This window comes from Motacilla alba, unplaced genomic scaffold (assembly GCF_015832195.1).
Source record: "Motacilla alba alba isolate MOTALB_02 unplaced genomic scaffold, Motacilla_alba_V1.0_pri HiC_scaffold_34, whole genome shotgun sequence".
Taxonomy (NCBI): domain Eukaryota; kingdom Metazoa; phylum Chordata; class Aves; order Passeriformes; family Motacillidae; genus Motacilla; species Motacilla alba.
Window position 1 is genome coordinate 143,205 of NW_024037436.1, and position 20,937 is coordinate 164,141.

The window sequence follows — 20,937 nt, forward strand, 5'->3', positions numbered from 1 at the left end:
TCCCAATGAATTTCCAATGTTGGTCTGCATTCTAATGGATGTTCCTTCCCCTGCATTCATCAAGGTGCTTGTGGGGAACAAGGAGGATGTGGATGCCACCAGCCGGATGTCTTCCCATTGTGGATCACTTGGAATGTGGGTAAGCAGGTCTCTGCCCAATGTGGTTCACCGGGAATATTGGTCAACATATCTTTTCCCAGTGTAGACCACTGGGTCTCTGCCCAATGGGGGTCACTGTGGGTCATCCAATATTTGTCCTCTGATGGGTGATAAAGTTGGACAAAGCTCTTCCTGCAGTCAGGGCACTTGCCGGGCTTCTCTTACATGTGGAACCACTGGTGTGAGGTCAAGGCATCACTCTGGGTGATGAGGTGGCAGCTCTAGTTGAAGCTCTTCCCACACTTGGAACACTCACAGGGCCATTCCCCAGTATGGACCTTCTGGTGGCAGAGGAGCTAGGAGTGGTCACTGAAGCTCTTTCCACATTCCAAACACCTATAGGGCCATTTCCCTGTGTGGATCTTCTGATGGCGGATCAGGATGGAGCTCCGAGTGAAGCTCTTCCCACATTCCTTACACTCGTAGGGCCATTTCCCCATGTGCACCCACTGGTGGATGAGGAAGTTGGAGCTGTTGCTGAAGCTCTTCCCACATTCCAAGAAGCACTTGTAGGGTTTCTCTTTGGTGTGAATATGCTGCTGGACCCCAGGTCAGAGGTCTGGCTGAAGTTCTGGCTGCCTTCCCGGCATAGGGAGGGTTTTTCCTCCTCACAGCTCCCCGGGCTGGGTTCGCAGACCCTCCTCATGTGAGATCTCTGGGGCTTTTCCTCCCTTTTGGATTCCTGCACTGTGGAGCTGCTCAAAACGGCCTCTTCCACGAGGTTCTGCTGCAGGGATTTCTCCTCCCTGGTCTCTGTCTGCAGCTCAGTGCCTGGGGGAGGAAGGACAAGGAGAGGATGGGGTTTTCCTCCATGGCAGAGGGAAGGGGAAGGCGATCGTCCAATCCATCCCTGGCAGGACAGTGTCACACTGGGGTTGTCCTGCAGCCCAGAGCAATTTTCAACTAAAAGACAGAGCCGGGGGAAAGGGGCAGTGACTTCCTCCTGACCTGCCTGGGTGTCCTGGGGCATCTTTCTCTATCGCAGTCTGGCTCGCTGCAACCCCAAGTCCAGTCCAGCCGGGGGGAATGTGGCAAAATAGAGAGATGGGAACAATGGATTTGCCAGAAAAATAGAGAACTTTAACAGCAAAATAACAAACACAGAAACTGCACGATCTGAGGGGCAAGATCCAATGACAGGGGGGCGTGGCAAACATGACAATATATAGGAGTATTCTGAGGGCAGGAGTCTAATCAGGAACACAAAGTCGGAACATGACCTTATATGTGACAGGTCCCAAACCAACTGAGAACAAGAACCAGAAACATGAGTTAATATAGAATAGTTCCATTAACATACCATCAACATACTAACTCCCATGACCACACTCTTTTCACCATGACCTGACCAGACAGCTCACTTTCAGTATCCTGTTTCCCATGGTCTCAGGTTGATGCCTCTTGTATATGCCACTGAGGCTAAACCACTATTCATCCTAGCCGCTTGCATTCCTACATTCCTCTTCCTTGCAGCCTGCTCCTCCTCCATCTGGCCAAGTTTTGGAATAAGAAATCCTTTTTTGGGATGATAAACAAGGTGTGAGCATGTTGGGTTGGAGGTTCCTCCTGCCCAAGTCTATCCCTAGAAGTCACCGGGCATCTTGTGTTCATAGAGATTTTCAAAACACCAAGATTCAGCCCAAAACCCATGTCTGGTCTCTCCACTTTGAGGTTCTTGGGGCTCCCCCTGCCTGTGCTGCTGAAGGTCCCACAAGTATTAGGGGTTCCCTGTCTCAAGCCTCCTAGCAGTCGCAGGAATTGTCACTCTTCAGACTCCCCCTTTTTCCAGCCTACACTTCAGTGAGGTCCATACCCCTCTGTGCTGTTGGGCTCCTTCCTCTCTCAGACCCCCATTTCAAGTTCTGGGGTACCCAGGGTTCTCCCCTACCCATATTACCCCCACCTCCAGTCTGCTGGCAGTCCACAGTTCCAGTATTGCCCATTTCCATTTTCCCCACTCCAGGAGTCCCAAGCTTTCCCACATTCGGCTCTCCCTGGGAGTCCCCAAAACCAGCATTCCACATCCCTGGCCAGCACTGAGCACTTGCTGGCAGGAGCAATGGGATGCCCCCCAAAACCAACGCTCTTGGAGACTGCCTGAGATATCCAAGCTCCCTCTCCCTGGTCACCTGAGGGATGCGAGGTGCCAATCCTCCTGGGGCAGAGAGGCTGCAGTTGCAGTAAACAGTGGATGCACATGATACCTCCTCTCCCTGCTCCTCTTCCTCCTCTCGCTCATCCTCTATCCCTCCACTCCCCCCTCCTCTTCCTCCTCCACTTCCTCCTCCTCTTCCTCCTCCTCTATCCCTTCGTCTGTGGACCAGGAGCTCTCAGGTCAGCGGGGGAGATAGACATGATGGAAAAATGGGGGAAGAGTGGGGAAACATGGGAGGGATACCCAAAAGAAGCGAGAGAGAGGGTAGGCCACCCCCAAACTGACCAGAGGGGAACTGGGGTTGTGGAGGACGATGGGACGGGGGTGGGAGAGGGGGTATAAGAGGTGGTGGGTCAGTGCAAACATGCTCTTATGAGGGTCCTTTCATGTTCCTCATAATTTAATCCCCGGAGTGGTTCTGGGGGGCTCTGAGGGGGCAGATCCACTCTGGGGGTTTCCCAACCCTCCATCCATTTGGGGGGTTCCTCCCACCCAGCAGCCAGTGCTGTGGTGGCCGTGTGGCAGAGTGGGATGTGAAAAAGGGAGCAGGGGGGGGCCTCTTTGAGCTCCCAACCTGCTGTGGGGTGCAGGGGGTTGCTGGGGGGTTGAGGTGCCACTGGCCTGCCTCTCTGCCCATAGAGGGGTGTTCAGTGAATGGGAAAGGCCAAGTGCCACTTCCTGAACGACCCCGAGCAGGTGAGGTTCATGGACAGGAACATCTACACCAAGGAGCAGCTCAGGCATTATGGCGGGGACACCTCCCTCCACCTTCACTACCTACCAGCACCAGCACATAGGGAATGCCTTACAAGTGTGGGAATTGAGGAAAGAGGTTTTGGAGCAGCTCAGATTTCACAAAGCATCAGTGGACACACTCGGGGAAGAGTCCATCCACCCTTCCCTAAGCCAAAGCATGATCTGAGGAATGCTCTTTAGGCCTTGGCCTTGATGATCAGACCCTCAGCTCCTTTGGGGCTTACCACAAATACTATCTGCTCCAGGGACTGGTGCTTCCAAAAAGCTCCTGCTTATTAACTTACAGCTTTGGAAACTTTTTTTCTTTTTTCTGCCTGAATAACATCTCAAATGGGATCATATTTTTGTTCTCAACCTTTCCCAGAAAGTCACAGGCCTGAGCTTGGGCCAGGATGGAAAATGTCTGTGACTAAAGCCCATCCCTTGGGCCCTATAAACAGCAGCCCTGAGTGAGACCCTTGAGTTACAATACAAGCTGGCTTGTACTGGGCAATTTCACCCAATCACATTCCACCCTAAGCTGCAGACATCTCACTGGTCAGAGAACTGAGAGGTGTTAAGATCAGACCAATGAGCGGTTTAGACTGGGGCATTTTCAAACCCCCTATATAAAGCTGGGTTCAAACAATAAAGCTCTCTCTATTATTGCCACTTGTAACTCCAAAGTGTGTCTCTGACCACCGACTCCATGTTACACCCTTGGAACTCTCTGGGGCTGCAGCAGCTGCAACAGTGATCTCCCTGTGCTGGGGCCTCTGTGAGCTGTGAACTCTCCTGTTTGCTGGGGGGGTCCTGGGCTGAGCCCCCCCACTCCTCGAGGCTCTGCCCTGCACCTGGTGGGAAGATACAAAGGCAACTGAAGGGAGAATTCCACTGGATTCCAGGGGAATTTCCCACAGGGACCTCGTACAGAGTCCTTCTGTCCATACGTGTGTGATGCTGAATATGCCATAGCAAACGTCCTGGGAATGCTGCTCTCCTGGAGTCGGAAGTACTTAAGAGATGTAAGTCGGTTGGGCCTGTGGGTATGTTCTTGTTGTGGTGTAATAAATTCTATGTGAAGTTACTGTTCAAGTTTCAGTTAAGTGCTGTTCAGTTTAAGTGAAGTGCTATAGGGCCTTTAAGCATAAACTGTTGAAATCCAGGCTCAGTTCTGCACAGGTGTCTACTCTGACCCTTGTGACTCAACAGTGGGGTCTTCCATATTCCTTTTCATCCTTACCTTTTTCTATCCTTTTCACTCCCCTGCTCCTCTTTCCCATTCTGCCACCCCCCCTCCTCAACCCCCAGCATCCAGTAAAATGGTTTTGGGTTTATTTCCATTTGGTTTATTGATTTTTGATTTTTGCTGTTTCTCAGAGTACTTTAGGCATCCAGTAAGTGGCATAGTGAACCTTGCCAAGGAACTTTTTGTAGGGTTGTTTTTATACGAGGCCTGTTTTTGCTGATGGGTTTTCTGTTGATTCTTTAAGTGACCTTAAAACATTGGAGACCAAGGGAACAGCTCTGCCAACATACAAGGCAGTGCAGGAGGGGCAGGAGCTGCTCCAGGCAGTGTTTGTACTGGTTGTGGGGGGAGGAGGAGAAGGGATGGAGAAGGAGGGATGAAGAAGGAGCAAGAGAAAGGATGGACAAAGAAGGAGAAAAAAGCGGGATCAAGGAGGAGGAAGAGGGCGAGTAGGGAGAGACGAGGAGGAGGAAGAGGGAAAAGGAGTAGTCTTACAGTGGTCACTGTTTCTGCAGCCCAGCTTGCCCCTAGGGATTTCTCCCTTCCTGCGTTCTGCCAGTAACCAGGGAAGAGGAGCTCGGCCCAAATAACTTGGGGTGTCACTGGGACTCTTTTTTGAGCAGAGTAGAATATTTTCAGTTTGCGGGACTTCAAGGCTGAGCTGCAAATTCTCCTTAGTGGGATATTGGGGGTCCCCGGCAGAGTCCCTGTGATGGGTGGTGCAGTGTGAGGTTCCCGGAGCCATGTGGAAGCATTGAGGGGTGCTGGCGAGGACAGCAGTATTGGAGACCAGGGAGAGCCAGGCTAGGGTGAAACACAGAATCCCCAGTGTGGGGAGAGGGGCAGAACTGGTACTGGGGGACCCCCAGAAAGCTGGAGGGGCAGGAGAAAGTAGGAGGAGCCCCAGGGCCCTGAAACCAGGATCCTAAGAGGGAGGACCCAAGGCAGTCTTGATAGGAGGAGAGATAACTAATGTAGGAGGGAAGCCAGGACCCCCAATAGCATAGAGAAGGGGGATCCATGGCACACAGTCAGGAGAGAGAGAACCCCTGGGATGCCCAAAACCCTGGGCATTCATAAGCTGGACCTCAGAGAAGGGGAACCACCTGGACCCATGGTACCCCCAAGCAGCCCAGAGAAGGGAAACCTCAAAAACCCCAAAGTGGGAAGACCATAGAGGGAAGACACCTGAAATTTCCAGGAACACACGGAGCCTGAAGAGGCTGGGGACCCTGCAGAGATCTAACTTTAAATACATGCAGGACCCCCAGCATCCTGTATAGACGATATCCCCAGAACCCCAAAGTCAGGAAACCATAGAAAGGTCTTTGTACCAGCAGGCACATTACAGCCTCACAAAGGCAAAAGATCCTGAGAGATGTCACAGTGCATACGTGTAGCACGATACTGAAAACTGGCAAAGCTGTATAGCCTCACTCAGCTTCAGTCCTGTGCAGATCACAGAAGGTGAAGAATGAAGCAGCAGAGCACCAGGCTTTTGTGCACACTGAAGGGAACTGCAAAAATCCAGCAGCTGCTCATTCACAAGCACAGTCAGCTGCGTATGCTCTTGCTTCTTGAAAAACTCACCAGTGCTCTTTTTTTCTCATAGGAGAGGTTTTAGGTCTGCCTCTTGTTTTGGAGGTTTGTGTGGACACAGGATACCTGGTGACTTATGGAAATGGATTTGGACAGGAGGAAACCCCAACCCAACACAGTCACACTTTGTTACACAACAGTCCCATACCTTGTTTTCCCCCAAAACCAGGATTTATCATTTCTAAGCCTTGGCTAGATGGAGAAGAAGGCTGTAAGAAAGAGGAAGATGCCCCAGGATGTTACCACATTTCTCCTCATGGAGAAAAGCAAGGCACAGCTTTTCCCAGGAACATAGCTGGGACTCACATTCTCTGAAAAACAGAGAAAGAGAAACACAGTTCTTATCACTTGCTGGGCCTGTGTTGTGCCAAAGTAGAATGGAATGTGGAGATTGTTTACCCAAAGTGAGGATGTTTTCTTCCCTTGGCCAATCAAGGCCAAGAGTGTGTCTGTGTCGAGATTGTCGGCTGGCAATCTCAACGCAGTCAGCGACAGTCATGGATGAGTGCAGTTGAGCTTGTGAGTGCATGGCAGATTCAATTGTAGGTTTACAGAATAAAGTACTTCATCAGCCTTCTGAAGATGGCGTCAGATGCCTCATCATTTTTCTCTCCCCTCATCCGGGGCCTGGAGTCACCCGTGATTTTTGCAATACCAGGACACTGAGGCAGGTGAGGAGGAAGTCACTGCCCCTTCCTCCCTCTCCTCTGCTCCATCTCCCAGCTCCATCTCCCCTGGCTGCAGGACAACCTTGCTGCTGACGCCATCCTGATGGATTTGGGGGAAGTCCTTCCCCTTCCCTCTGGCACAGAGGCAAATTCCATCCTCTCCTTGTCCTTCCTCCCCTCCAGGCACTGAGCTGCAGGCAGAGACCAGGGAGAAGAAACTCCCCTGGCAGAACATTGCAGAAGAGGACATTTTGAGTGCCTCCACTGTGCAGGAATCCAACAGGGAGGAAACACCCCAGAGATATCCCATGAGGAAGGGCTCCAAACCCAGCCCAGGGTGCTCCAAGGAGGAAAGACCCACCCTGTGCCAGGAAGGCAGCCAGAGCTTCAGCCAGAACTCGGACCTAGTGGTCTACAAGCAGCATCATATTGACGAGAAGCACTACAGGTGCTTGGAATGTGGGAAGAGTTTCAGGCAGAGATCACACCTGAGAACAGCCATACAAGTGCCTGAAATGTAGGAAGGACTTCAGTGACGGCTCCAACCTCATCATCCACCGGAGCCTGCACACTGGGGAGCAGTCCTACAAGTGCGAGGAACATAGGAAGAGCTTCAGCTGGAGTTCCAACCTCCTCTCCCACCAGCTTGTCCACACTGGGGAGTGGCCCTACCAGTGCCCCACCTGCAGAAAGACATTCAGCTTCAGATCCCACCTGATCTACTACCAGAAGATCCACAGTGAGGAACGGCCCTACAAGTATCCTGAGTGTGGGAAGAGTTTTCGGAGGTACTTCCATCTGGTCATGCATGAGCAAACACACACAGAGGGAGAGGTCCTTCTGCTGCCCTGACTGTGGGAAGGGCTTCAAACACAACTCCACCCTCATCACCCACCAGCACATCCACACCAGGGAGAAGCCCTATGAATGTCCTGAGTGTGGGAAGAGCTTCTCCTACAGCTCTGCCTTGATTTCACACCAATGGACCCATGAGTAGGGGAAGCCCTACAGGTACCCTAACTTCAGGAAGAGTTTTATCTCCTGCTCCATCACTCACTAGAGGACTCATGTTGCATTATCCACAGTGACCCATATTGTGCAAAAACATGGTGATCCACATTCCTGGTGATCCATGTTGAGTGAGAACCTGGTGACCTATGTTTCACATGATCCACATTGGGAAGACACCTGGCTGGTGGTCTTCACCTCCTCCTGGTTCCCTGAGGCACCTGGATGAATGCAGGGGAAAACTTCTATCAGGATGGGGACTGACATAGGAAATTTAAGTACTGAAGCCTGAACAACAGGCCCTGTGCCAAAGCCGATCTCTAGATGAACCTTCCAACCAAACATTATATGATGTTTGCATCTGCTAATTAGTGAAATTTCAATGATAAATAGTGAAATATGTAATGTGATACAAGTGTATTTATCTTTCCACGTTTTGGGTACAGTCAAAGCAATGAAATCAGATATGTGGCCTCGTTTGGAGGTACATCATCAAAGCCAACTCCCTTGATTCCTTCTTGAGCCCTGACCAGGCTTTGGGTAGAACCCAAATGTTGTGGGTTGATGCTGGCCCCATGCCACACATCCACGAAAGCCACTTACTCTCTCCCCTCCACAGTCGGACAGGTGAGAGGAAATATCTAACAAAGTGTTGGGATAAGGACCGGGAGAGTCATCCCTCACCAAACACCATCACAGGCAAAACAGGCTCAGTTTTGAGATACAAAATGAACTAACAAAATCAGAGCAGGATAATAAATAAGATAAGCCCTTAAAACCATCTTCCCTCCAACCCTCCCTCCTTCCCAGCTCTATCCCAGCAGCACAAGGAGACAGGGAATGGGGGTTACAGTCAGTCCATCATCTGTGGCTTCTCCCACTGCTCAGGGAGAGGAGCTGTTCCTCTGCTTCTCTGAGGTCCCTACCACAGGAGACAGTTCTCCATAAACTTCTCCAGAGTGAGTCCATCCCATGGGCAACAGCTGTCTGCAAACTGCTGCAACATGAGTCCATCACAGCTGCAACAGTCCTCCCCAAACTGCTGCAATGTGGGTCACCTTTCCACAGGGTCAGTCATTCAAGGATCTCTATTAATCACTATAGGCAATCTTTTGTACTAATTGTTTGCATTACTTATCCTTTTTTAATTCTTTTCTCTTTTGAACTATAGAAAATTATGCTTATTTTTTAAAGTTGTATCTTTTGTGCTGACCCCATCAACTGGCAGAACAGAAATTCATTAGGAAGACTGCATTTGTTACTCTGCATGCTTAGAGTTTCTATTCTTTTGAGTTGGTTGTTTCTGGGGTTGGTGGCTGTGAGTCAGTGGTCACTGTCTGCCCCGCCAGAATTACCTTTGACCCAGTCAGAGCTGATTTCACACAGTTGTTGGATTGGGCTTTCCTTGTGGCCTATAAATTCTGCAATCTTTGTGTCCATTCTCAGCGATACATTCTCCTCCTCCAGCTTTGTTAATCTCCCCCAGGCCTGAGATAACACCTGGACAATTGTCCCACCTTGATCTTACCTACAGTCCAAGTGCCAGGTATCCACTGAGGAATATCGGAATATTGGGGGAGGGAGGATTCAGTGGTCATTGGTGGTGGCAGCTGCCAGTGCGTCTGTAACTTGGGGTGAACTTCGTTTGACCAGTGATGTGCATATGAGCAGTTGCTTCTTTACACACTTTGCCACAGTGGGAATTTTTGTGGGCATGCATTTCCCAGCATGTGGCACCCAAACCTTGCCTCCGCCAGGTCTGGAGTCAGCACCTTCCTGTTACTCCCTTGTGTGCTTATCTCATGGCAAAGCCCTTCTGTGGCCGTGGCAGTGTTTGAGATGGGCAGCTCTGCTCCTCAGGTCCTTACACAACCTGATCCATCACCCACCCAAGAGTGACCTCTCACCTGCCCTGAGTGTTGGAAGAGCTTCAGTGACAGCTCCAACCTCAGCTCCCACCCAAGGATTCATCATGGCAAGAGCCATGTGGGAAGAGCTTTGGCCAGAGCACAGACTTGATCTCCCACTGTAGGATCCATGTTGGGGAGAAACCCTGTGTCTGTTCAAACTTTGCCCAGAGGCTTCACTCAAATTAAGATGTTTTGAAAGTGGAATTAAGCCATTGGGGTTTGTATGAAGAGATCTGGGGGGGTAAAGGGGGGGACACGGAGCCATTTTTAGTGTGATTGTGTTATTTTAAGATGATTGGTCAATCCCTCTTGGCTTTTGCTGTGCACATTGATGCAAAAGACTCCAACATACCCACGGAATCCCCAAATCCTCCGGAATATCCCCCTGAACTCCAAATTCTCCCCCAAAAAGCAGTAAAATGGGAGGGTTTTACCTGTCTTCTTTCAACTTCTTTATTTTTACCCCACTTTCAGGTGTTTTAAAGGGATGAAATGGAATCAAAAGAAAATTAAGGCCAAAGCAAAAGTATTTACATGTTGGCGTTGTGTGAGTATCCATGGAGTTGGGTTGGGTGGGTGGAAGAGAATTTTTTGAGGAGTTTCCACCCCATTGTGTCTGAAATTTTGGTCTTCACTCCAGTCCATCACTGTGAAAGACATCCATGGGCCTTGGAGAAGTAGAATTGCATTATTGAATTGTAATTGTACTAATTGAAATAGGAGGAAAAGGAGATGGAATTAGGGAGGAGGAGGAAAGGGAGGAGGAATAGCAGGAAGCTCATGGATCCATCACTGCCCGTATCTGCAGCCCTCCCCAGCCTGGGAGCATCATCCCCCCTCACCTCCCACAGGTGACAGGGGAGGGGGAGCTTGCCTCAAATATCCAGGAGGAGTGGGGGGTGTCTCTCCGTATTTGTTTTTTATGAGGCGATATCTGGATTTTGCAGAACTCCAAAGCTGATCTGCAAATGCCCCTTGGGGGATACTGGGGGGATTTCAGAGATATTTGTCTGGGGACTCCTGGTGGCTGCTGCCAGCCGAGCTGTGGTGGTTGGCAGTGGATGTGGAATCCCTGGAGCTATGTGGCGATCAGCCAGTACCAGGGCAGGGGGACCAGGAACTCCCTTTCTGGGGACTCCTCAGGAGAGCCAGGGTTGGGGCAAAGCCAGGACCCCTGGAGAGGGGAAAACTGAGAGAGGCAATGTGGTAATCACATACCCTCTGAACAGAGAGACATAGTTCTCTCCCAGGATTTTCCTGGAAAGCTGTGAGAAGCTGTGAGAAAGTTCAGAGAAGAGAATGAGAAACAATTCTCATCTCAATTTGCTGCATCTGTTGTTGTGCACATGTGGAATGTGTTATGGAGATTGTTTACCAAAGGGTGGTTTCTTAACTGGACACTGGATGGTGTTTGGATTGATTGAGCAATTAGGTTAAAGCTGTATTGGACAGGCAGTAAGGGTTACGAGTTTCTTAAGAGTATCATATAATGTAGTATAGCTTAATAAAGCAATTGATCAGCCTTCTGCAATCATGGAGTCAATGGTAATTATTCCTCGTTCACGGGACCATTGCCATGACAAAGCAATACTGGAACTAAGGGACCCCTGACAGCCCAGAGGGGGGCAAAAGTGAGGGGTAATCTGGGAGAAGGAGAGATCCTGGAAAGGGCTGAACCCAGGGATTCCCAGGACCCCCAGCAGTCTTGAAAGTGAGGAACCCTGGAGATGGGGGATCCCCAATATACATGAGATCTCCAGCAGGCCAGACAGAGGGAAACCAAAGTGGAGACACCAGACTGGGACAGACAGGCAGGTGAGAAAGAAGTCACTGCCCCTTTCCCTCTCTCCTGCTCCATCTCCCAGCCCAGCATCGCCCCTGGCTGCAGAACAACCTGGCTGCCAATGTTGTCCTGCCAGGGATGGATTTGGGGGATGTCCTTCCCCTTCCCTCTTGCATGGAGGCAAATCCCATCCCATCCCATCCCATCCCGTCCCATCCCCCCCCACCCCTCCCTCCCTCCCTCCTTCATTCCTCTCCTTTCTCTCCTCTCTGCCCTTCGCCAGGCACTGACAGAGACTAGGGAGGACAAATCCCTGCATCAGAACCTCATGGAAGAGGCCATTTTGAGTGACTCCATGGCACAAGAATACAATGGGGAGGAGAAGCTACAGTGGTATCCCATGAGAAGGGTCTCCAAACACAGCCCACAGTGGAGCTCCAAGGAGGAAAGACCTATCCTGTGTCAGGAAGGTGGCCAAAGCTTCATCCAGAGATATGGCCTGGTGGTCCTTGAGTGGTTTCACATTGGGGAGATGTGCTACAGGTCCTTGGAATGTGGCAAGAGCTTCAGATGGAGCTGCTACCTGATCTGGCACCAGAAGATCCACATGGAGGAACGGCCTTAGAAGTGCTTGGAATATGGGAAGAGCTCTAGCCAGAGCTCCTGTTTGATCTACCATCAGATAATTCACACGGGAGAACGGCCCTACAGGTGTAGGGGATGTGTGAAAAGCTTCAGTGACCACTCTAACCTCATCAGCCACCAGTGCCTGCACTCCAGGGAATGGCTCTACAAGTGTGGGGAGTGTGGGAGGAACTTCAGCCAGAGCTCCCACCTGATTCACCACCAGAATATCCACACTGGGGAACAGCCCTAGGAGTGTCCTGACTGTGGGAAAAGCTTCACCCAGAGCTCTACCTTGACCTTACACCAATGGATTCACTGGAAAGGGAACCCCTGTGAGTACCCCAAGTATGGGAAGGGCTTCAAACGCTGCTCCAACTCCATTACCCATTTGAGGTCCTACGTTGGATGATCCACAGTGAGCTCCGTTGGGCAGACACCTAGTGACTCATGTTCCTGGTAATTCATGTTGGGCAGTGTATTGGGTTTGTGTGATCAGGTGTTCCTGGTAATTCACGTTGGGCAGTGTATTGGGTTTGTGTGATCAGGTGTTCCTGGTAATTCATGTTGGGCAGTGTATTGGGTTTGTGTGATCAGGTGTTCCTGGTAATTCACGTTGGGCAGTGTATTGGGTTTGTGTGATCAGGTGTTCCTGGTAATTCACGTTGGGCAGTGTATTGGGTTTGTGTGATCAGGTGTTGGAAACATGGGTGCTCCAGGGGTGGCTTCTGTGAGGAGCTTCCAGAAGCTTCCCCCATGTCTGGCTCCTGTTCTGATCCACTCCTGAAGGCGAGGGTAACCCAGGTTCTGGTTCATGGATCCGCTAGCACAGATTAAAGTGAAACAACAGTGAATGATCTGTGTTTATAAATATATCTCTGTTGGGTTTATCTTCGAATAATTTCTTTGCCATGAAAAGTAGGTTTGGAACCCTTTTGGTTACCATCTCTAGCAATATAGAAGCATTAAAATAATACTTAGGAAAACTTATAATGGAAAATAAAGGAAGTATAAGAGTAGAAAGATACACAGTCACCAGCCCTGGATCCAGCAACAAAAACAGATTGTTGCAATGTCCTTGTCCTTGGTCTAAGTGATGGTCCCAGGATGGAGCCCTTGGGGGTTGGGAAAGCCCCAGAAACACCAAGTTCTGTAGGTGAATGCCCAGGTACCTCCTCTGTGGGGAGTTTTACACTGTCTGATGTCACACTTGGATCCCAGGGCACTTTGGGGGGCTCTGATGGTTTATGGCCCCTTCTGAGATGTAGCCCTGTCTCTCCCAGCAGTGCAGTTGAGCCAGGTATGGCCCATGTGAAGGGATGAAAACCTCCAGCCCCCAGTGTTAATGTCCTGGGCCTTCCCCAGGGGAGTTTCCAGAGCTGAGCCAGTTGTGTAAGGGAGAGCACTGCCCTGGTCCAAAGCCAGGAATGTTGGGGGACACAAGATAGGTGATGGACTTTGGACCTGGTTAACATAAGAGATTTGATAACAGGATTCCTTGGCAAAAGCAAACGGAACTTTGAAAATTAGACCTAGATTGCAAGATGATTCAATTGAACGGGTTAACCGGAAAAAGAAAATCCCATTAAACTCTGCAAGCACGAGATGTTATATGCATAAGTTCGTGTATGTGATTGTAACCTAATCATTGGAGTACACGTTACTAGTCTCCTTGAAATAGTGTATAAGCATTTGAATCCCACAATAAAATCGGATTCTGATCACTGAATCAGTCTTCTCCGTCTCTGTCCATCGCCGACACTGTCCCACCTGGCAGCATCTGCTTCTGATAGGCCTCTTCCCTTCCCTGGCTCCCAGCCCAGCTCGTCCTGTCCGGGGCTGGATGTTCACCCCCTCTGCCCCTGGACACTTCCCATGCCCATGGCCAGCAAAGCCCCCTCTGCTTTTGCCAACGGTTCGAGCCGTTAACCCAGGACATTTCAGTCCCTCACAGCTCTGCTCCCCAAAAGCCAAGAGGGATGGATGGTGCCTCAAAATGACTCCATCCCACTGAAAATGGCTCAACTCCACCTCCAAACAACTCAATCCCACCTCAAAATTTTGGGGTATCTCCTGAGCCCAAATTACTCCCAGTTGTGGATGTTCCTTGTCCACAAACTTCACCCAGTTATTGCCATTGGGGAAGTGACAGTGGGCTTTTCCCCACAAATGGAACACGCCTGTGTGGGAATGGAGACAGGTGAGGGTGTGCCTCCCCTCACCCCCAACAGACCCCAGCACCCCACAGCAGGTTGGAGGCTCAAGGGACCACCCTGGATCCCCCATTCCCACCCCGCTCTGCCCCACGGCCACCACAGCACTGGCTGCTGGGTGGGGTCACCCCCACTGCCAGCCCCCCAGGGAGGGACAGCGGGGTTGGGGACCCCCCCAGCAAGGTTTGGCTTACACCCTCCCTCCCCTCCCAGAACCCCAGGGAACAAACAGCTCAAGAGATCCAGTGATGGGACATGAAGGGACTCCCAGTGGAACCCCTTTGCCACCGTCCCCCCTCCTCTTACCCCTCTCTCAAACACCTTTCCCATTTTCCCTGTGCTGCTCCCCCTCTCACCCAAGAGCTCTTCACCCACAGCTGGGGTGGGCTCCCAGCACCCAGATCAGGGTGACACACAGGGCACTCACAGGAGTCCCCATTCCTGATCCACTCTGGGGCCGATTCTGCCCCCTATCATCACAGTATCCCTGTGGGTTTCCCCAAAATTCCTCCACACAGCTCCCCCATATATGGGATTGGGGCAAACTGTGAAGCTTTATTGGGAACACTGGGAGCAGCTGGGCGGGGGCAGAGTGACAGCAGGGCTATGGGGACACCCGACCCCCCCAAAATCGGCACGGGGACAGAGCAGGGGGTCCCGGCAGGGCCCGAGGCCACAGGGAGGGGCTGCGGCCACCAGCAGCTCAGGAGCTCTGTGGGCAGAGAAAAGGGGGTGACACCGGGCTGGGGGGCCCCGGGGGGAGCACACATGCTCTGGGGGAGGGGGGATATGACCCCCGGGATCCCCCCTCACCTTCTTGCACAGGTAGAAGCCGAGCCCCAGCGCCAGAAAGACAAAGCCCAACACGAAGCCCCCGATCCCCATCAGCATCTTGCTGTGGGCAGCATCTGGCGGCATCTCTGGGGGGTGTGCAGGAGTCAGGACTCCCAAAACCTCTCACAGGCACTCCAAGCCCCTCCAAGCACCCTCATACCCCTCCAGCCCACCCAAGACCACGAGACCTCTTTCCTATCCCCATCCAACCTCCCTAGTACCACCCAAGTCCCCTCCCTGTCCCTCCAGGACCCCAAACCCCCTCCCAGTTGACACCCATCTCCCAGTGATCCCCCAAACATTTTCCCAGTCCCTTCCCAGTCCCACCAGGACTCACCAACATCACTGCCAGTAGATTGAAGCACACTCAACTCCCATCCCAACCCCGCTTTTACATCCCCAACCTGCTTCCAGCCCCTCTGGTTCCGTCAGATTCCCTTCCAGTTACATCCAGCACCACCAGGATGTTCCCCCTCAGAAGCCACCAGGAAACCCCTAACTGCATCCCAGTCTTCCCAGCATCCTCCAAAACTCTTCTCTGCCCTCCCAGGCCATCCAAACCCTTCTCCCAGTTACCCCATGCCTCCCTCAAAATCCCTCCCAATTACTCACAGCTACTACCAACTCCCTGCTCAGTCCCCCCAGTCCCACTCCCCCTCCCCCGGTGCTGTGGGGGCCGGGCCGTACCCCAGTGCCGGCTCAGGGGGTGCTCCAGGCTGACGTGCTCCACCTGGCAGGTGTAGGTGAGCCCGTGCCGGGGAGGTGTTTCCAACAGCACCAGGAGCTGGTGGGTCCAGTCCCCATTGGGGAAAATGTCGGTGGCCAACACAGAGAGCTCCTGCTGGCCCTGGAACCACCTCACCTGGATCTCAGCAGGGTAGAAATCCATCACGGAGCAGAGCAGGTGGCCGGGGCCGGGCTGGGAGCTCGAGGGCACCAGCGAGATGGACACGCTGGGGGGCACTGGGAGAGAGCGGGGACACACTGGGATAAGATGCGAGTAAAATGGGAGACACGGGGGGGGGGGAAACTACGACGACTCGGATAACATTGAGAGGGATTGGAGAGGGACTGGGAGGGGGTTGGAAAATGCTGGGAGGGCACTGGGAGAGAGGATGGAAGTCTGAGAGTGGACCGAGAAGGACTGGGAATAGAATGGGAATGAACTGAGAGGGACTGGGAAGGAAGTGCCTAGCACTCGATGGATTTCTGTGGCAGACTGGGAGGAACTGGGAATGGCGAGCGCAGCGCTGGGAGGCCGAGTCCAGCGCGGGGCACTCGGCGCTGCGGATCTGCCTGGCAACTGATGAGTCATCAGAGACACGCGCTCTGATTGGCTGCTACGGCTCCACGCACCGTGGAGATGGACACGCGTGGGGCACTGGGAGAGACTGGGATGGAGTGGGAGAGACTGGGATGGACTGGGAGACATAGGGAGAGCTCCGTGACACTGCGGGGTGGGCAAGAGGCCCCAGGGATGGGCACAGAAAGGGCTGACATGTCTGGGGTGATTCCCAGGGAGGTTTTGAGGGGCCCCAGGGTCGCTGCCAGGGCAGGGCCCGAGGGGACACGCTCTGCCCCGCGCTCACCTCGGCGCTCCACGAGGAACGGGGTGGACAACTCGTAGTTGTGCCGGCAGTGCCTGTCCACCGCAGCCCGTCTGTGCTCCATCCATTCCGGGTCGCTGTTCCAGTACCTGGCGACCTCCTCCCCATATGGGGTGTCCCCCACAAAGTGCTCCACATCGCTGTCGAAGTGCACGTACTGCTCCCGGTTGTAGATGAACCTCTTCACGAACCTCACCCGTTTGGAGCCGTTAATGAAGTGACACTCGGACTTAACCATCTCCTGGAACACTCCTGTAAGTGCAGGACACAGGTCAGAGGGTGCCCCACCAGCAGCCTCCAGCACCCCACCGCAAACCAAGAGCTCAGAGGCTCACCCCGGATCCCCACTCTGCACCCCTGTGCCCCACGTGCCCCCCCCCTTGTAGGCCCTTTCTTCCCGCGGCCCCTCTTCCTCTTTCCCACCCTTCTCCGTATTTTCCTCCTCCTTTTTCATAACTCCTCAGTCGCCAGCACCGACCCCCACATCAATTTGAGAGTTCCACCTCCCCCTTTTCCCTCCACGCCCCGCCGTTCCCACCCTCCCAACACTTCCCTTCCCGCCCCCCACCCCCGCTCACCTGAGAGCTCCGCGCCCGCAGCCAGGGGAGCTCCCAGCGCCCCCAGTGCCAGCAGCAGGGCCCCAGCTGCCGCCCCTCGCCCCATGGCCAGCGCCGGGCAGGGTCTGACACCTCCCCCCTCCCCACATTCCCCTGGCGGGGGGCGCTGGGGGCGAGGGCGGGGCGCGGGTGGAGCCCAGGGGAGGAGCTCTGGGCGCTGTGGGACCGCCCGGCACCTGGGGAGTCATCAGCGCCGCGCACTCTGATTAGCTCTCTAAACGGCTGAGAGGCCCAGGAGCTGGAAGAAAAATCGGGAGAGGTCCCGCTCCGAGCACCAGCACGGGCGCAACAGACCCGGCCTGGGCACAGGGAGTTAATTTATTACCAACCGAATCACAGCAGCACAAGGAGAGGGGAAAGAAATCTCTCCAACACCTTTCCCCCACCCAATGGGGGTCACCAGGGCTCTGCCCAACGGGGGTCACTGGGGATCATCCAGCGCGGATCCTCCCATGGGGGATGGAGCTGGAGCAGGGCACGAAGCTCTTCCTGCACTCGGGGCACTCGTGGGGCCTCATCCGGTGTGGATGCGCTGGTGGGTGACGAGCTTGGAGCTCGGGCTAAAGCCCTTCCCACACTCCCCACACTCACAGGGCTGTTCCCCGGTGTGGATCTTGTTGTCCGTGATGAGGTGGGAGTTCTTACCGGAAGCTCTGTCCAAATTCCAAGAACTTGTAGGGTTGTTCCCTGAGGTGGATCCTACTATGGGTAACCAGTTCAGACTTCCATATGAAGCTCTTCCCACAATCTAAGCCCCAGCAAGGATGTTTCTTAGTTTGGATCTCTTGGCGCCGGATCAGGTGGGAGCTCTGGCTGAAGCTCATTCCACATTCCAAGCACTTGTAGGGTGTCTCAGCCTGAGAGAAGATTTAAAAGAGGACAGTCTGGAGTGAGTGTCATCTCCTCCACAGGGCTCCAACAATCCTTGAAACATAAACTTTATAAATTTAGAGATTTTAGAGAAGCTAAGATTTTAGTTAGAGATAAGCTTTGTTGAAGCGAATTAAAACAAATAAGTAGGTCTTGATGAGGTTAAGAGTTAGTAGTTAACTAATAACTGATCGCTTGTCAACATAATGTTTGGTTAGCTGGGTTTATAATGAAGAATATAGAAACTGACAAATAGCTTTGAGGAACATAAGACAATTGTGGGCCTCCTCTGCTCTGAAACCGATTGAAGACAAGGAATGGGAGTTCTTCCAAGGGTTCATTTGTCATATTTGCATTGAAAAGGTAGAAAGGTCAGAACGAGGAAGACTGCATTTACTTCTTCATTTTGGGACCCCTCCCCATGTAAGGGACCACTGACTCATTTCAAGGAATACACTACGCATGCTTAATAGCTTTTGAACTAATGACCATATGAAGCGGAGAATGGGATGTACCAAAATCATGAATATGTATTTGTATTTTGGGTATTCAATACTTGCATAGATAAAAGAGCTTTGTAATCACCTGTATATTGTGGTGTATATTTGGGAGCTATCCTGCACGCCCGGCATCATAATAAACATACACTTTCTAACTTTAAACTGTTAGAGAGTTTTTGTCCGTCACAGTTGGATATTGGTACTAGATCAATATCCATATTTTAATAAATCATCCTTTTCCACCAACAGGAAATGAATGTTAATAGATGAAATTTAAACAAACAAACAAAAAAAAAAACCAAAAACAAAAAACCAACAAACCCTCCAAGGGTTTATGAACAAACAGAATGCCCACAAGGCAAGGGAAAAAAAAAAAAAGGTAAACTGCTAGATATTAAATTGTCAGACCTTACTCCCCACAGACACCCTGGGACAAAAGACCCAAACTGCCAGAGAAATCCCCGCTCCCGACACGGGGGCAGGTGGCACCGGCTTCTCCCGCAGGGGAAAAGCCAACCAGGGGCTGTCCCGAAGGAAATGAGAGCCCGGGGCTCGCCCGGCGTTGAACTCCTCCCCAGCTGGGCTCCGCGGGCACGGTCCCGGCAGGTGAAGCAGCGGCGCTGAAGCCTCGGGGTGTTTTCTCTCCCGGCTCGCAGCGGCTTTGGGCTGCAGCGGCGCCGCTCCGCTCCTGCCCCGCGGAGCCCCCGGGCTCCGGCAGAGCCGCTGCTCAGTTTGCCTCCAGGCACTCCGAGGCTCGCCGCTGCAGCCTCTCCCAAGCAAGGAAATATCCGTGGGTTTGCGGGCTGTAAAGTCCAATCCCGGCTAGTTTAGGACTCTGCCCGCACGGATATTACGCATAGACAAAGCAAAAGACGAAGCGCTCTTTCTCCACATGGTTCTAATGTCCTGTTTTATTGGCTGGAAAGGGAATTCTGCGTGGTAGACCGCCCAGGTGGAAAAAGAGGAAGTGGTCCAATCCCAGAGAACATTTATACCCGAGGGAAAGGGGGCAGGGACGGAGGGCCGCAGTCAATGGGAGAGCACTGAGGAGGGGCAAGGGAAGGGGTTACAAGGGCACGGAGCACCAGGGGTGTAGGGCAGGGGAGTGAATGGCACATACCGTATGAGGGAAAAAGGGGACAGTTCAGGTGACATAACATCAAATCACCTGGTGCAATACAGCAACTAAATAACTATTTAGTGCACTACAACAAACCAAGGAAAGGGAAAATCCTTTGTTCGCCTGGCCCCAAAAAGCTATTCAGCCAGACAGAAAACCACGGTGCGCAGAGAGAGCCACGGAAAACTCGAGTAGCTAGACGCCAGCGCAGGTGTTGGGGGTTAGTTTTTTTCTTTTCTTTCCTTGTTCCTAGTGGAATTTTTTCCCATTGAGTTGCTAAGAAGCACTAATGGCTGTGTGCGTAAGATAGTGGGGAGGGGGAATGCCTCCAGTTTTTTTGGGAGTTTCTCCGGGCGGGGAAACGATAGAGATACAAGCAAGAAAAAAGACTGGGCAGTTGGGGACGCTGGGGACGCGCTCTCTCTCTCCTGGGCTTCAGAGGAGGACAGTCAGACCTGCTGCTTGGAGAAAGGTATTCACTACCACCATCACAACCCAGCAGGGAACATTTCTTCTGCTTCTGGGCCCCACATCCCCCTGCCCTGCCAGGACATCCCAGAGGTTCCAGCTGAAATAAACAGGGCAGGAGATCTTTCTCCTTTTTAATGCCTTTATTTAAAATAAATCATCTCGGGTGGGGAAAGCTGACGGGTTGCGCACACACGGCCACTGCTCCCTGGAGTGGCACGGAGGAGGAGGAAGATTGCAGATTTGTCCACTGGTACGCAGGCAGAACTGGGGACACCATTCCTCACAAGAGCATCAGGAGATCCTGGTTTTACAGTCCATTCGAGGTCCTCTTCCTAGCTGGCATCCTTTAGGTTATGGTGAAGGGTAAAAAGGATCTTAACAGACACTGGATTCAGTCACTCACCTTCAGACATCACTTAGATCCCTTAATTCCACATTGGCTCATTGTTTTAGGGTTTTTTGCAGGATTTGGTATGGGGTTCACACCTTTGCATGCTGGTTCTTCACATTTGCACGTCAGCTCCCATTTCACCTTTTCAGTCCCAGATGTCATCTCCGAGGAAACGGCAGGGCAGGGAGGAAACAGCGAGGGCATACTCGATGGGAGAGGGATTTTTAACCATCAACAGGTAATTAAAGAAAAACTATTAACACCAGGTGATTACAACATGAAATTATTAACAACAAATAGTTAAAACTCCAACTTAGCAGCAATTGGTTTAACCTGTTAACTACGCAACCTTTTTTAAAAAATGAACACCTTTTTCTGCTCATAACACCAGCTATTGCCGTAGAGTTTTTGACACATCTCGCCC

The 20,937-nt window shown here is 52.1% G+C and overlaps 2 protein-coding genes across 2 annotated transcripts; one reads left to right on the top strand and one right to left on the bottom strand.

Moving 5' to 3' along the window:
• The first annotated feature begins 4,674 nt into the window (after positions 1 to 4,674).
• On the top strand, positions 4,675 to 11,891 carry LOC119696537 (zinc finger protein 184-like). Its single transcript, XM_038126280.1, has 4 exons — positions 4,675 to 4,747; positions 6,749 to 7,013; positions 7,087 to 7,366; positions 11,550 to 11,891. The coding sequence occupies exons 1-4, from the start codon at positions 4,675 to 4,677 to the stop codon at positions 11,889 to 11,891; spliced, it is 960 nt and encodes a 319-aa protein (XP_037982208.1).
• A 2,798-nt stretch (positions 11,892 to 14,689) lies between these two features.
• LOC119696618 (class II histocompatibility antigen, B-L beta chain-like) lies at positions 14,690 to 17,222 on the bottom strand. The gene is made up of 5 exons (XM_038126409.1): positions 17,123 to 17,222; positions 16,527 to 16,796; positions 15,625 to 15,900; positions 14,917 to 15,023; positions 14,690 to 14,815 (listed from the first exon to the last, which is right to left on the bottom strand). Exons 1-5 carry the CDS (start codon positions 17,205 to 17,207, stop codon positions 14,807 to 14,809), a joined length of 747 nt encoding a protein of 248 aa, XP_037982337.1. The 5' UTR covers positions 17,208 to 17,222; the 3' UTR covers positions 14,690 to 14,806.
• Between the last annotated feature and the right edge of the window lie 3,715 nt (positions 17,223 to 20,937).